Source organism: Erpetoichthys calabaricus, chromosome 1 (assembly GCF_900747795.2).
Source record: "Erpetoichthys calabaricus chromosome 1, fErpCal1.3, whole genome shotgun sequence".
In the NCBI taxonomy this organism is placed as follows: domain Eukaryota; kingdom Metazoa; phylum Chordata; class Cladistia; order Polypteriformes; family Polypteridae; genus Erpetoichthys; species Erpetoichthys calabaricus.
The window spans coordinates 347,565,968-347,580,050 of record NC_041394.2 but is presented as its reverse complement, the minus strand read 5'-3'; the positions used below and the strand labels follow the sequence as shown (position 1 = coordinate 347,580,050).

The 14,083-nt window shown below is 37.3% G+C and overlaps 3 protein-coding genes across 5 annotated transcripts in view; all 3 read right to left on the bottom strand.

The window, feature by feature from the left end:
* The window catches only part of LOC114668454 (zinc finger protein 883-like), a 492,666-nt gene that overhangs the window by 385,630 nt on the left and 92,953 nt on the right, over nucleotides 1-14,083 (bottom strand). The gene's annotated exons all lie outside the window — the stretch shown is intronic.
* Nucleotides 1-14,083, bottom strand: part of LOC114668248 (zinc finger protein 345-like) — a 394,673-nt gene that overhangs the window by 287,679 nt on the left and 92,911 nt on the right. The window lies entirely within an intron of this gene.
* LOC114668533 (gastrula zinc finger protein XlCGF26.1-like) overlaps nucleotides 1-14,083 on the bottom strand; it is a 28,783-nt gene that overhangs the window by 2,790 nt on the left and 11,910 nt on the right. The window contains exons 3-4 of the mRNA XM_028824337.2: nucleotides 10,817-10,968; nucleotides 5,667-6,128 (exon numbers count right to left, since the gene is read on the bottom strand). Of these exons, the coding sequence (XP_028680170.2) occupies nucleotides 5,667-6,090 (424 nt within the window). The 5' untranslated portion in view covers nucleotides 6,091-6,128; nucleotides 10,817-10,968. The remainder of the gene's footprint in view (nucleotides 1-5,666; nucleotides 6,129-10,816; nucleotides 10,969-14,083) is intronic.

Genomic DNA, 14,083 nt, shown 5'->3' with positions numbered 1-14,083 from the left:
CAGAGTAGACAACACAACCACAGTTAATCAATGACTACTGGCTCAAGGTATTCTGGTATCAGGTATGCTCATGACAAACATTCTGATCAAACATGAATTTCTTATAGACCAACCATGACCACAACAGAAGTCCAATAGCAATTCACTAGTTGAGAGGAACAACCTGCATGGTTTGAGCACAATCTCTCTATATATGTCAGGTGTTCCCCACTAACTTTGTACTCTTCATATGCTTTTGTATTATTAGAAAAGAATTTATGAAAATGGAAACATACTGAAATGTCTTTGTTTTCAGTAGTTTATGCAACAATGATTTTATAAAGTTGAAAGCTTTATTTCCAGTACAGTCATCCCTCACCTATCGCAGGGGTTACGTTCCAGAGCCCCCCGCGATAGGTGAAAATCTGCGAAGTAGCGACCTATATTTATTTTATTATTTATACATATTTTAAGGCTTTATAAACCCTTCCCACACTCTTATAAACCTTTCTCACTCTCTTGTTAACCTTTCCCACACTCTTATAAACACTTTATATGCTCTTAAACACTTTCTACATTCTTAAACACCGCAGACCAACACTGCACGCAGCGATCAGACGTCGATGTGTCTGCACTCGCTTTGTGAAGGGGGGCAGCTGAACTCACACTGAGCAGAAATGGACTTTGTGCTGCTTCTGCCAAAATGCCTGCTTGTCGCTCTGCGCGTTCGGAAGGAGGAGGAGGAGTGGGGGTGTGTGAGGGCTGAACGCACGCTCGCTCAAACCGCCCCCCCCCCCCAACCCCAAGGTGCAGTATGCTCCTGCCACTTCGCATTGTCAAGGGGGTGGGGAGCTGAATGAACGCTAAGGAGAAGTGAACTTTGTGCTGGCTTTGTGCTGTTTGTTGCTCTGTGTGTCAATAATTTAAAAGCCTGTACATCACCTACTTTCCTGTCTCACTGTCTTGTTTTGCGTGAAGTTAAAATGTTTTATAATAGTGAGATGTTACTCATATCCTTAGCCCGACATCCACATATCATATGTGTTAACAAAGTGTGTTTTATAAGCTTACATGTGTTTAAAGCATGTGGGATGGGTATTTTAAGGCTTAAACTATAAAAATGTTTATTTATATGGTCTTTCTATATGGCGGATTTTCTCCTGTTGCTGATGGGTCTGGAACATAACTTCCGCGATAGGCGGGCAATCACTTGCATTTAAAAACCCGCGAAGTCGTGAATCTGCGAAAAGTGAACCGTAAAGTAGCGAGGGATTACTGTATTCATTTTAAGAAGTATATGTTCTATTTTCCAATTACTGCAAAGACAATTTCAGTGAATTTCATTTCATTTTATATTTATATAGCACATTTAAAAGATGACAAGTGTTGACCAAAGTGTTGCACAATGAAATCTACTGAAACAAAAACTTTTAAACAAAATAAAGTAATTGAATTTCACATTTTAAGAGGAATAAAATAAATTAAGGCGGAAACAGAAAGAACCACAATCAACTGACAGCAAAACAAAACAGAGAGCAGCATACACAGTTGTTAAAGAGCTACTATGAGTACATAGTCATGAAAATAAGTCATAAGCCTGAGAAAATAAATAGGTTTTTAAATTTAACTTAAAAATATCTTCTGTGGGGGATGATTTAATAAAAATTGGAAGGCTATTCCAAAGTCAGGACATCTACAGAAAGGCCCAGTCCCCTTTAAACCTTAAACGAGAGCGTGGAACAGTTAAAACAACTGCACAGTGAATTTAATGCATGTATATATTAAGATAAGCAGTTCATGATTATTATATAATTTTAAATAAACTCATTGTAAAAATTTTGTCATCTGTTAACTACATTTAGTAGAAACCTCCCTTCCTGTCACACATGACATTAAAACCTTTGGGGGGACTTCAACAATTTAACTTAGAAAGTTGTCATAGTTCCTTCCAATCAGTTTGTGTCTTGTTCCACTCAAACAACCGGCTCTATTCAAATGTTAAAGATGCCTTTAAATGTAAACTACTGGCATCTCTAGGCAGATATTATCACAACCCGATTCATCTTATTCCAGGCTACAAACCAATTATTAGACAGCAACATGTTACCACCAGGGTAGTGAGGAACCTGGAGTCTGAAATGGCTCTGAATGACTACTTCCAAATGACAGAGAGCAGTACGTGAGACTCAAATACAGGAACAGTCCTGTATCTCTTCACGTCTGAAAAAAAAATAATATTTTCTCTTCACTTCTGAATAAAAAAAATATATATAACAGCAGGTCAGGTCACTTAAAGAAATTCTGAGATGATTAAGAGGATGGAGTTAGATAACTTTGTTTCTTGGGGTTAGACAATTGTCTGCATTTTAATATCAGGAAAACCAAGGAAGTGCTTATTGACTTTTGCTTCACCAAAGAGCATCTACGTTCAGTCGTTGTTCAGGAAGTGGATGTACAGATGGTGCACTTCTATAAGTACTTGGGGGTCCACATCAATGACAGGTTGGACTGAACTTGAAAACTGAGACAAAAAGGGCAGAGCAGGCACTTTTCTCATAGGACTGTTACTTTAACGTGACAAGTAACATCCTTCACATCTTCTGTAACTCTGTGACAGCCAGTGTGTTTTCAATGTTGTTGTAAGCTGGGCTGGCAACATCACTTCAACAGAAGCCCACTGAATTAACAAGTCGATTAAAAAGGCAGGCTTAGTTATGGGACATACACTGGACCCCATGGATATCACAGTGGAGAACTAAAATAAAACAGTGCAATTATGAACAGTGCTGCACATTCTCTCTCTGTCACACCAACACTGAGCACTTTCAGCCGACATATTTTTCAGCAGATGTGTGTCAAGATAACATTATGGGACTCCTATATACCAAAAGTAATATGTCTGCATAATGCCTCACTGGGACTGGGACTGCCAAGGCAGAGACTTTCTTTTAAATTTTCTTTCATTTTTCAGTCATTCTGGTCTGTGTTCAGACCATAGTGTGTGTGTGTTTGTGTGCACATTTACTTATCTAGTCATGTATGCATGTATTTAATTATTTTAAGTGCACTGTAAAAAGCCAAATTTCCCAATGGGGACAAATAAAGTCCTAAAATACATTAAAGGGAAGCTAGTTTTTCACTCAAACCATCACTACACTGCCTGACAGGTTCTTGGACTCTCTCAGGTTTCAAAACGCTGACTTTAAAACTTGAAACCACCCATTATTCTTTAAGGGGGTTAAGACAAGCCCCCATTTTACCCTGCATGAATTCCAAACAGTTTATCACATGTAATCTACATTGGGGTGTGGTGTCGATAGCATTGCCCTTCACCCCTACACGGATACATAATAAATGTCTAACTTAATAAAATGTCAAAGACACACTCAGTAAAACTGTCCATAAAAATCAAACCAACATCTCACCTGTTACTTGGTCTGTTGTGCGGTGGTCAGCATCGCAGTTTACTGCTATTGGCTAAGCCCCTCTGAACATGACCTGCACCAAAGTGCTTTAAAATAAAATGTTCTAAAGTCTGAATGTTGGGGAGCCTTTGTGGGAAGCTTTTTGCCGACTCATTTCAGAGATTCATTCACTGTGTAGTTTATATGGCACAGACATTTGTAACACCACACTTGGCTCGTTATTCACATGTTTTCTGAGAGGAAATATTTATTTATTTGTTTATTTTTAGATATCCTGCTGGGCTGTACGCACAGTAAACGTCCTATGGGCTCATGTTATGGAAATTACTTCATTAAGATTGGACAATTGAATTTTTCTATTGAAACAATAGTTTTAAAATACTGCTGTTTAAACAAACAGATATGGCAACAGTATCATTTTATCTCATTCCTTAAAATGTATGAAAAAGTTCAAACAGAAAATAATCACAAGTCATGAGCCAGTAATTTGACTGAAATGGGATTTGCAGGATAACTTACAGCTTCTATTTAGTGAACTTGTATTTTTGAGATTATGAAATCCCAAGTGAAAGGAATTTTAGCATCAGTTTCACAAAATAATATTTGTGATGTTTCTTTATCTCCAAAAAGCACAGTTTCCCCAAATCCTTGCTGAGGCAGAACAAATTTTTTTCCATTACTACATCATGACTGTCAAATCTTTTCCACTGGGTCAATTTTAATTTTATGTTTTTGAATTGAGAGGATAGATCAGCATTACTCTGTGAATTACTAACAAAACGACATCTGAATGGCCACAGTGGGAGCCACCAGAAGGCAGGGTGCTGTTGTGTCAAATTTCCCACTGTGAAGCTTGTATTTCCAACATTTCCTCAAGAAAATGAAGACAGCGTAAGAGATGCTGACTGGCCTTATGGGTTTGTCTTCAGCCCTCTTAAAATTAAAGAGCCCATGACTGTCATCATCCTGTGTCAGCTTTACAACAAAAAGAAGCAAGGCCACCCTTCCTTAGCTACAGGAAGTCACGGATTTGTGATACAAGAGAGGCTTAAATCATGGAAAGCCCTCCAACACACCAATCTCCAGTTACACATTTAGTTAGTCCAGGCTACAAGGCATTTCAAAAAGTTAATCGAGAAGGTTGGTTGTAACACAGGTGAGGAGGCAAAAACGGCCAAGACTTTACATGCATATCATTACTGATACAACTTAACATTTAGACTTTAAGGCCTTTCAAAGGTTACACTGACTGGTGTGGATAATGCTGGGTAACCCTGCTAGTAAACTATAACATGCAAGAACTGAAAGAGGAAAATAAATAACACCTATATTTAGACTGTTTTCTTATATTCACCAAACAGAATTGAAAAATAAGACATAGGTTCTTTACTAAAATAGAAATTAGATAGGCTTTCTTCTTTCCTGATTATCTCTCTAACAATTGTGCTTGAGTGTTTTTGTGACATTCTTGAAGATCAGAGCACATTGTTAGGAGGAATTCACACAGAAATCCAGGAATTTCTGAAGGGCTCACAAACTTTTTCTTACTTTAGAACAATTTAGACGAGAATAGGCCATTCAGTTCAACAAAGCATGCCGGTCCTATTTTCTAATTCTTCTAAAATAACATCAAGTCAAGTTTAAAAAGTTCCTAAAGTCCTACTGTCTACCATGTGACTCTGTCACTTATGCCATGGGTCTGTAGTTCTCCATGTAAAGAAAAACTTCCTAATGCTTGTGTGAAATGTACCCTTAAGTTTCCAACTGTGTCTTCATGTTCTTGATGAGCTAATTTTAAAGTCACCGTCTTGATCCACTGGACTAATTCCATTCATAACTTTAAACACTTCAGTCATGTCTCTCTGCAATTTTCTTCTGCTTAAACTAAAAATGCTCAGCTCTTTTAATCTTTTCTCATAATTAATTCCCTGTAGCCCTGGAATCAGCTTAGTCGCTCTTCTCTGGACCTTTTCTAGTGCTGCTAAGTCCTTTTTGTAGGCTGCAGACCAAAACTGCACACAGGACTCCAGATTAGGCCTTACCAGTGTGTTATAAAGCTAAAGCATAAATTCCATGCAATTCAGTTCTATTTTTGTACAGCACTCTTTATCAAGTTCAGGCTTACAGTGACTGCACAAATGTACAACTGCAATGCCAAAACAGAAAGTTACTAAACTTTACAACATAGAAGTACATTAAACACTCTGTAAAACATTTCAATTTCAATCAATTTCTAAGTTTTTACATTAATTTCTGACTTACTTTGCATAAACGTCTTTGAAGATGATGGCCCATCGTCTTGAATTATAAAAGATGAAATTTCCTCAGTCCTCTTTGTGTCAGAATGTAATGTTTCAGAGCAAACATTGATAAAAGGCTCTGGTGATGAACAACGTCTGCTTTGAGAAGAGTCAAAGTCAGTCTTCACTCCATCTTGACACCCATAATGAAGTCTGTCTTCCTTGACACACTCCATTCTTTTATTTTTGTTCACCTCTGTGCCGACAGACTCTTCAGGCTCTTCTTTAATGCCCACTGACCCCAGTTCACAGTCCTCTTCCCTAATGTCCAGACTTTCCTGTTCAGGGTGGACACACTCCCATTCACAGTCCTCCAGCTTAATATTTGTGGTCCTTTTCTCCATGATATTGGAGTCAGCCTTACATTCCTCCTTTCTCACATCCATCAAGGTGTTACAGTAAAAGGCAGTTTTTTTCACTCTCTCTGTGGAAAGAAGAGGATTGGATTCTAACAAAACTGCAGGCTTCACATCTAAAGACATTTGCACTGAATTTTACAACATCCTTTCCGATAAGGTTATATAAACTAAGACAGTAAACAGCATGTTCACTGCAAGTCATTATTCTTCACATAAAATTAGCAGGTGTAAAACAAACTTGGGAGTGGGCTGAGGGCTTAACCTGGAAGAAGATGACCATCTTGCACAGCTGGGGCTCAGCAGTTTTCATTACTTGGATTAGACAGGTTTGCTAGCTTTGGTTGGTGTGTAATTTTTGTTGCTGGCCTTAGATTTTCGGTTGTAAGTTAGACAAACACCACTGCCTAATGACTGTGTAATACCAATAAAAAAAAAAGTCAATTTTTAATCTGCTTTGTTTTGTTGAATGGTGGACTTCACCTTTGCACAAGTAAACAGCTCTTTGACCCGACATTCTTGGACATCCTCAAATTCTGGAAAGACCACTAAAAGTGTTTAAAGGTAAAAGCGCTGTTAGGATGGCAAGCAAATTTGCTTAACATAATGTACTTTAAGTTAAACTAATTAACTGATTTTCAGTAGCAACTTACTTGAAATAAAGCACAGCTATCCTTTAATATGTCAATTTAAGATGTTCCAGAAAACATCTGATAATAAACTTTCAGATACAGGAAACTTCCATTATAGTATTTTCAATACTATGATAATATAAGAAGAAGAAGAATGCATTCCCAGCTCATCCAAACTCCCTCAACATCAATAAAATCGCTTTAGTCACTTACATCAGTCCACCAGTGATTTCTTCCCAATGTAATTATTTAACACTTAATAGACTCATTAGCGTGTCTGCCTGTGTGCAGTAAACAAGGACTTTGAACACTGCTATATGGTACTGGATAACAATTGTTTTCCTTCTACATGGGAATGAATGCACATCAAATACACAATTTACAAACTTCATGCATGCAAGTAACGTAGCAAAATAAACAAAATACACCAATAATTAAAAAGCAAATGCACATCACCTTTACGGGATGGCATCTCTAGCTGTCAGTGTTTAAACTGGACTCGTGGTTCATTTAAACAGCTTTGCTGGTGGGCACTTGGCTAGTTATCAGATGCAACTCCAGAAGAGCGAGTTTTCAATTTGGACAATATATTTTGGCTATTAAACTGTCAAGAGCCATAAAAGCACATTTACAAACAGAAAAATTACAATAGCTTGGGATAACTACAGAAGTAAAGGAGGGTGTATGGTGTGACAGTCTACCAGTCTTTATTGTAAATACACTCATCAACAGCACACACTATCTATAGATAGACAGATAGACAGATAGACAGATAGACAGATAGACAGATAGATAGACTATTAATCCCAAGGGGAAATTCACATACTCCAGCAGCGGCATACTGATAAAGAAAATATTAAATTAAAGAGTCATAACAATGCAGGTATACAGACAGACAATAACTTTGAATAATATTAATGTTTACCCCCCTGGGTGAAATTGAAGAGTCACATAGTAACTTAATAGAAATTACAAAAAGAAAAAGAAAAAAAGAACCGATCACTACACCAGAATCAAAGTAGCCACTGTAAAAAATACAATGGCAGCAGATATCAGAGCTGGACTTTTACTAGGGCTGAGCTGATGAGAACCAAAGTTATTATAGTTTTCATTGTGTATTTTTAGTTTAAATTAGTTTTTATTTCACAAAGACACTTCTATTTTATTTTTATATCTATTAGTTTCAGTTTTAGTTTCACTGATTATGGCATGGAGCTCCTAAGGAGTTTAGTTTTGTGTCACAATCAGACAGACCTATACATTTAACCAATTTGGATAGGAGTTTAAAATTTGCGGAATAATGATGTTAAGATACTCTCAAAAATTCTAGCTAGAAGGATGGAGAAAGTGCTTCCCTCGGTAATATCACAGGATCAAACTGGATTTATTAAAGGCCGATATCTATCTTCAAATCTCCGACACTTGTTTAATGTTATATATTCACCAGCAAAATCAAACACCCCACAGATATTACTATCATTAGACGCAGAAAAAGCATTTGATATAATTGAATGGAACTACCTTTTCACTGCATTGGAGAAATTTGGGTTTGGCCAAATATTTGTGCATGGATCAAACTACTGTATACCAATCCAGAAGCCTCAATTTGTATTAATAACATTTGCTCAGACTACTTTAAGCTAGAACGTGGTACCAGACAAGGATGTCCCTTATCACCATTGCTGTTTGCTGGCGGTTCCGCAAAGCATAGAATTATTCAACTAAAAATTATATATCAAGCCCATCTGTCTCGTTTAAAACTGTCCAAAATGTTTCCTGGGTAAGATCCAACCTGCGAACACTGCAACCAAGCTCCTGCCTCACTGGCTCACATGTTCTGGGCCTGCACCAAACTAACATCATTTTGGACCAAAATTTTTAAGTGCCTTTCAGACAGCCTTGGAGTCACAATCCCTCCTAACCTTACATTAACAGCTGTGTTCGGTGTTATTCCAGACGAACTTGAAGTGGAGAAGGACAAGCAAACGGTGATTGCATTCACTACACTCTTGGCACGCAGACTGATTCTGTTAAATTGGAAGAATCCTAACTCTCCTCTGATAAGTCAGTGGGAAACCGATGTTTTATATTATTTAAAATTGGAAAAAATCAAATTCTCAGTTAGAGGATCTGTACAGAATTTTTTCAAAACCTGGCAGGATCTAATCAATATTATTTTAGAATAAGAGAAATAACTATTACCGCATTTAATTCCCTTCTCCATTTTTTTTTTTATTTACCTATATTATTTATTTCTCCCTTTCTTTTATTTATTGTTGCCTTATTAAAAAAGCCCTAAGCAATTCTCCTTTGGCTTAGCTCTCCTTCTCAGGGGTGGGGTTTGATTTGTCTTCAATTTTGTTAGGTTATAAATTGATCTATATGTATGGAATGATTACAATAAAAATGAATAATAAAAAAAAATATTTGCGGAAGCTTGCTACACTACATGGTTTACTATCTGGTTTTGTTTTTGTCCAATAAAAACAAGCATAATCAAAACCAGATACTGAATATGAACAATTTTAAACAATTTAACCATTTTAAAAATATTTTCTATGTCATTTGAGCTGCACAACTATGCACTGACAGTTGTCACTTTTTATCTTTTCCTTTTACTGCCAGAATGGGCCAATTTGTAATGAAATTTAGGTGAAGTTTAAGGTTTGAGGGTTTTTTTATTCAAAATGTCTACAGCACACAACATATCCTGCTCCAAGAAAATGTGCTTATAATGAATGCCTTCAATACTGCATTCAAAAATCTCCCTAACTGGGCTTTGCTTTTTTCTACCACCCATATTGATCTTTGATCTCAGGCAGATATAATTTATAGACAGAATTTTGCCACTAGTAGGCCTGAAAAGATATCAAAAATAAGAAAACAGAATCTACTGTGTTCTGACAGATGTGACCATGAAAATCACGGGGGCTTAGGAAGGACAGGACTCTTAGCCTTGAATCAGTGTGCAGACCCCACCAAGCTGTATTGAGGGAAACAAAGAAAGACAAGCATGTGGTGTCAAGGTTAGGGGTAGTGAGACTTGCATAGCCAAGGGATTAGCAAATCCCTGATACGCAGGTTGCAGTTGGTCCAGAATGCTGCCGCTCACTTTCTGGTCGGGGCAAGAAAGTCTGATTTTGTTTCTCCAATATTAGCATCTTTACACTGGCTACCCGTCAGTTTTCTAATTGATTTTAAAATCTTGTTGCTAGTTTTTAAATCTTTACATGGTCTTGCTGCTGCCTATTTACCTGAATTGTGTGCTTTACAGCAGTAATCTAGAGTGCTTAGATCTTCTGGTTACTTATCTCTTGTTGTCCCTCATACTAAGTGTAAAACTAAGGGGGACAGGGCTTTTACAGCTGCTGCTCCTCGCCTGTGGAACTCTTCACCTCATTACATAAAGGAGTGGTCTACAACTGAACTGTTCAAAACAAGATTAAAGACTCATTTCTATTCACTTGCTTTCCGTGACCTTCAGTAATACTGATTTAGAAGTAAGATTACATAATCACAATGATGAAACTATTTATTATTTACTTTATGTTCATTCATTTTATTTCTATTTATGTTGGTTTTTTTTTCTTCTTCTTTTATTGTAAAGCACTTTGGCCACAGCATTCCTATGCTGTTTTAAATATGCTATATAAATAAATTGACACTGACAATGTATAAGAACAGTAAACCCTTAACAGGCAGAGTAATAGCAGGTAATAGGTGTAGGGACGGGCACAAAATTACAGACAGCATCTGAGATTAAGAACAATATATACATTATCTAAATCTGTTTATCCAGAGCAGGAACGCCGGAAACAAGGAGCCTACCCCAGCATGTCTGGATGCAAGGCAAGAAAAATCCCTGGTATGCAAAATGTATGATATGGCTAATGTTAGGAACAAAAAGAATATGATACTTCAACTATCTATTTTGAGAGAGAGACAAACATTGAAAAAAGAGGGACAAATATTTTAAAGTATAATTCTGCTACTAGATTATTTTCACAAGATCAGGTATTTTGAGCTGTGAATATGAAAAGATAATTTAATAAATATACAATACAAAAAAACACATTAGTATGTTTAGTTTTTCATCACTTGGCAGACTCTCTTTGTCTACCTACCTGTAGTTCAGTAGAGACGTTGCCAAATCAAGGAATTTTGCAAAGTTTGTATCGCTTTGTTGTCAGTGCTGTTTTATTTTCAAAAATCTGGAGTTGTCTCCCCTCGACTTTCTTGTATACTCAGATATGGGGATGGATATTTGAGAAGTTAACTGCAAGACAATTTTTATATTATGTACATTAAAGAACCATCAACAACAAATCAAATCAATATATTGAACAATTTTACAAAAGTACAGTTGAATAAATTTGACTATGCAGCTGCATGAATTAAAAAATATATATACAGTACTGTGCAAAAGTTTTAGGCAGGTGTGAAAAAATGCTGTAAACAAAGAATGCTTTCAGAAATATAAATAATGATTGTTTATTGTTATCAATTTACAAAATGCAAAGTGAGCGAACAAAAGAAAAATCTAAATCAAATCAATATTTGGTGTTACTACCTTTTGCCTTCAAACCAGCATCAATTCTTATAGGTACAAAGTCAGGGATTTTGTAGGATTCTAGTCAGGTGTCTGATCAACCAATTATACCAAACAGGTGCTAATGATTACCAATGTCACACGTAGGTTGAAACACAGTCATTAACTGAAACAGAAACAGCTGTGTAGGAGGCTTAAAACTGGGTGAGGAACAGCCAAACTCTGCTACCAAGGTGAGGTTGTGGAAGACCAGGCAAGATTGAGCACAGCAACAAGACACAAGGTAGTTCTACTGCATCAGCAAGTCTCTCCCAGACAAAGATTTCAAAGCAGACTGGGGTTTCAAGATGTGCTGTTCAAGCTTTTTTGAAGAAGCACAATGAAACGGGCAACGTTGAGGATGGTTGACGCAGTGGTCGGCCAAGGAAACTTAGTGCAGCAGATGAAAGACACATCAAGCTTATTACCCTTCGAAATAGGAAGATGTCCAGCAGTGCCATCAGCTCAGAACTGGCAGAAACCAGTGGGACCCAGGTACACCCATCTACTGTCCGGAGAAGTCTGGCCAGAAGTGGTCTTCATGGAAGAGTTGCAGCCAAAAAGCCATACCTGGAAACAAGGCCAAGCGACTCAAGTATGCATGAAAACATAAGAACTGGGGTGCAGAAAAATGGCAGCAGGTGCTCTGGACTGATGAATCAAAATTTGAAATATTTGGCTGTAGCAGAAGGCAGTTTGTTCGTCGAAGGGCTGGAGAGCAGTACAATAATGAGTGTCTGCAGGCAACAGTGAAGCATGGTGGAGGTTCCTTGAACGTTTGGGGCTGCATTTCTACAAATGGAGTTGAGAAATTTGGTCAGGATTAATGGTGTTCTCAATGCTGAGAAATACAGGCAGATACTTATCCATCATGCAATACCATCAGGGAGGCGTATGATTGGCCCCAAATTTATTCTGCAGCAGGACAACGACCCCAAACATAAAGCCAAAGTCATTAAGAACTATCTTCAGCGTAAAGAAGAAAATAAGTCCTGGAAGTGATGGTATGGCCCCCACAGAGCCCTGATCTCAACATCATCGAGTGTGTCTGGGATTACATGAAGAGACAGAAGGATGTGAGGAAGCCTACATCCACAGAAGATCTGTGGTTAGTTCTCCAAGATGTCTGAAACAACCTACCAGCCGAGTTCCTTCAAAAACTGTGTGCAAGTGTACCTAGAAGAATTGATGCTGTTTTGAAGGCAAAGGGTGGTCACACCAAATATTGATTTGATTTAGATTTCTCTTTTGTTCATTCACTGCATTTTGTTGATTGATGAAAATAAATGATTAACACTTCCATTTTTGAAAGCATTCTTTGTTTACAGCATTTTTTCACACCTGCCTAAAACTTTTGCACAGTACTGTATATTGAGTATGTGTTCAGGTAAAATACCAATTCTGGTTGATGGATTTGACCCAAAAGTTAATACAGATCTACAATTCTGGTGTAACAACCACATGCTGAATTTCATCCATCTATATTATTACATTTTTGAGTAATCATGTTTACAAACACACACAGACACACACACACACACACACACACACACACACAGATAATTCTGAAAAACTATTTTCGGACTCGGGGAGGTCTAAAACGTCAAGATTCACCAAACTCTTGAGGTCAGATTTTTTCATGATTACTATACTTCAGGGGTCAGGGAACTTTTTTACCCATTACTCCAAAATTTGTTTATTTAAGTCACCGTTACTCCCATGATTTGAAAGGAAAAAAATCGTTTTTAAATTCAAATTATTTATTGAATCTGTTTTCAAATATAAAAATAAAAGGATAAATAATAAAAAAATAAAAAGGACAACATTCACTTGGCAAAAGGGTGTTGTTTCATTTTTGAAACATTGACATCAAAATTAGGGCAACTCACACTGCACACGACCTCCTTGGCCCCTCCCATAGGTGGTGAGCCCATGGGAAATACTTTTAGTATATTTTATTTCAGTTAGTCTTTCTAGCTACTTTAATAGTTTCGTTTAGTTTTTCATTTCAGTTTTGTTAATTACTTTAGTTCAGTTTACAAAAATGTTTTTTTTAAAATAGTTTCATTTTTAATTTTAGTTTTTGTTAACTATAACAACCTTCATGAAAACGTCCATTGTTAATTGGCCGGACACATTGTGGATGTAAATAAACATTGTCGATTAGCTGCTAACATTTGCAGAAATTTCCTCAAAGTGCCAAATCCTCAAATACTGAAATCTTACACATCTTATTGAAATCTGTGTGTGTTTGTAATCTTACACAATCTTTCACAAGAAAGCTGTCAGGCACTCATTTTTGCAGCAGGGGGTACAGGAGATTCCAGTGCACAGCGGTTAAGGAAAGGCATCCCGATAAGTGTCAGGTACAATCTCTAGCACCGCACTGCTGTAGTACTCACGGACTCCTGGGGTTCTGAACTGCTTGAAATGGGCCGGAACCAGCAGCTCTCGAAGCTTCAAGGGAACCCGACCTGCCTTCAATATCATATACTAATAAATAGGCACTCTGTCCTCCGAGGGCGAGCCCCCTGCCCCGTCATGTAAAAGTAATAATGAATTGGGAGTACAGAGTACTACCAGTAATTTGGTTCCACTTCAAAAAAACTCATTGAGGGCAGATACTGTGATGTCTCCGCTGTGAAGCAGCACATCTATAAGCTTGTGTGTCTGCCTACACATTTGTCTTTGGCATCAGCCATTATGAAGGTAAATGGCCAGCAGATATCAACCTATGCAATTTAAAACCACTGAAAAAAAACCAAGAGCATAACTCACGCAGCTCTCCGCAACCAATAACATT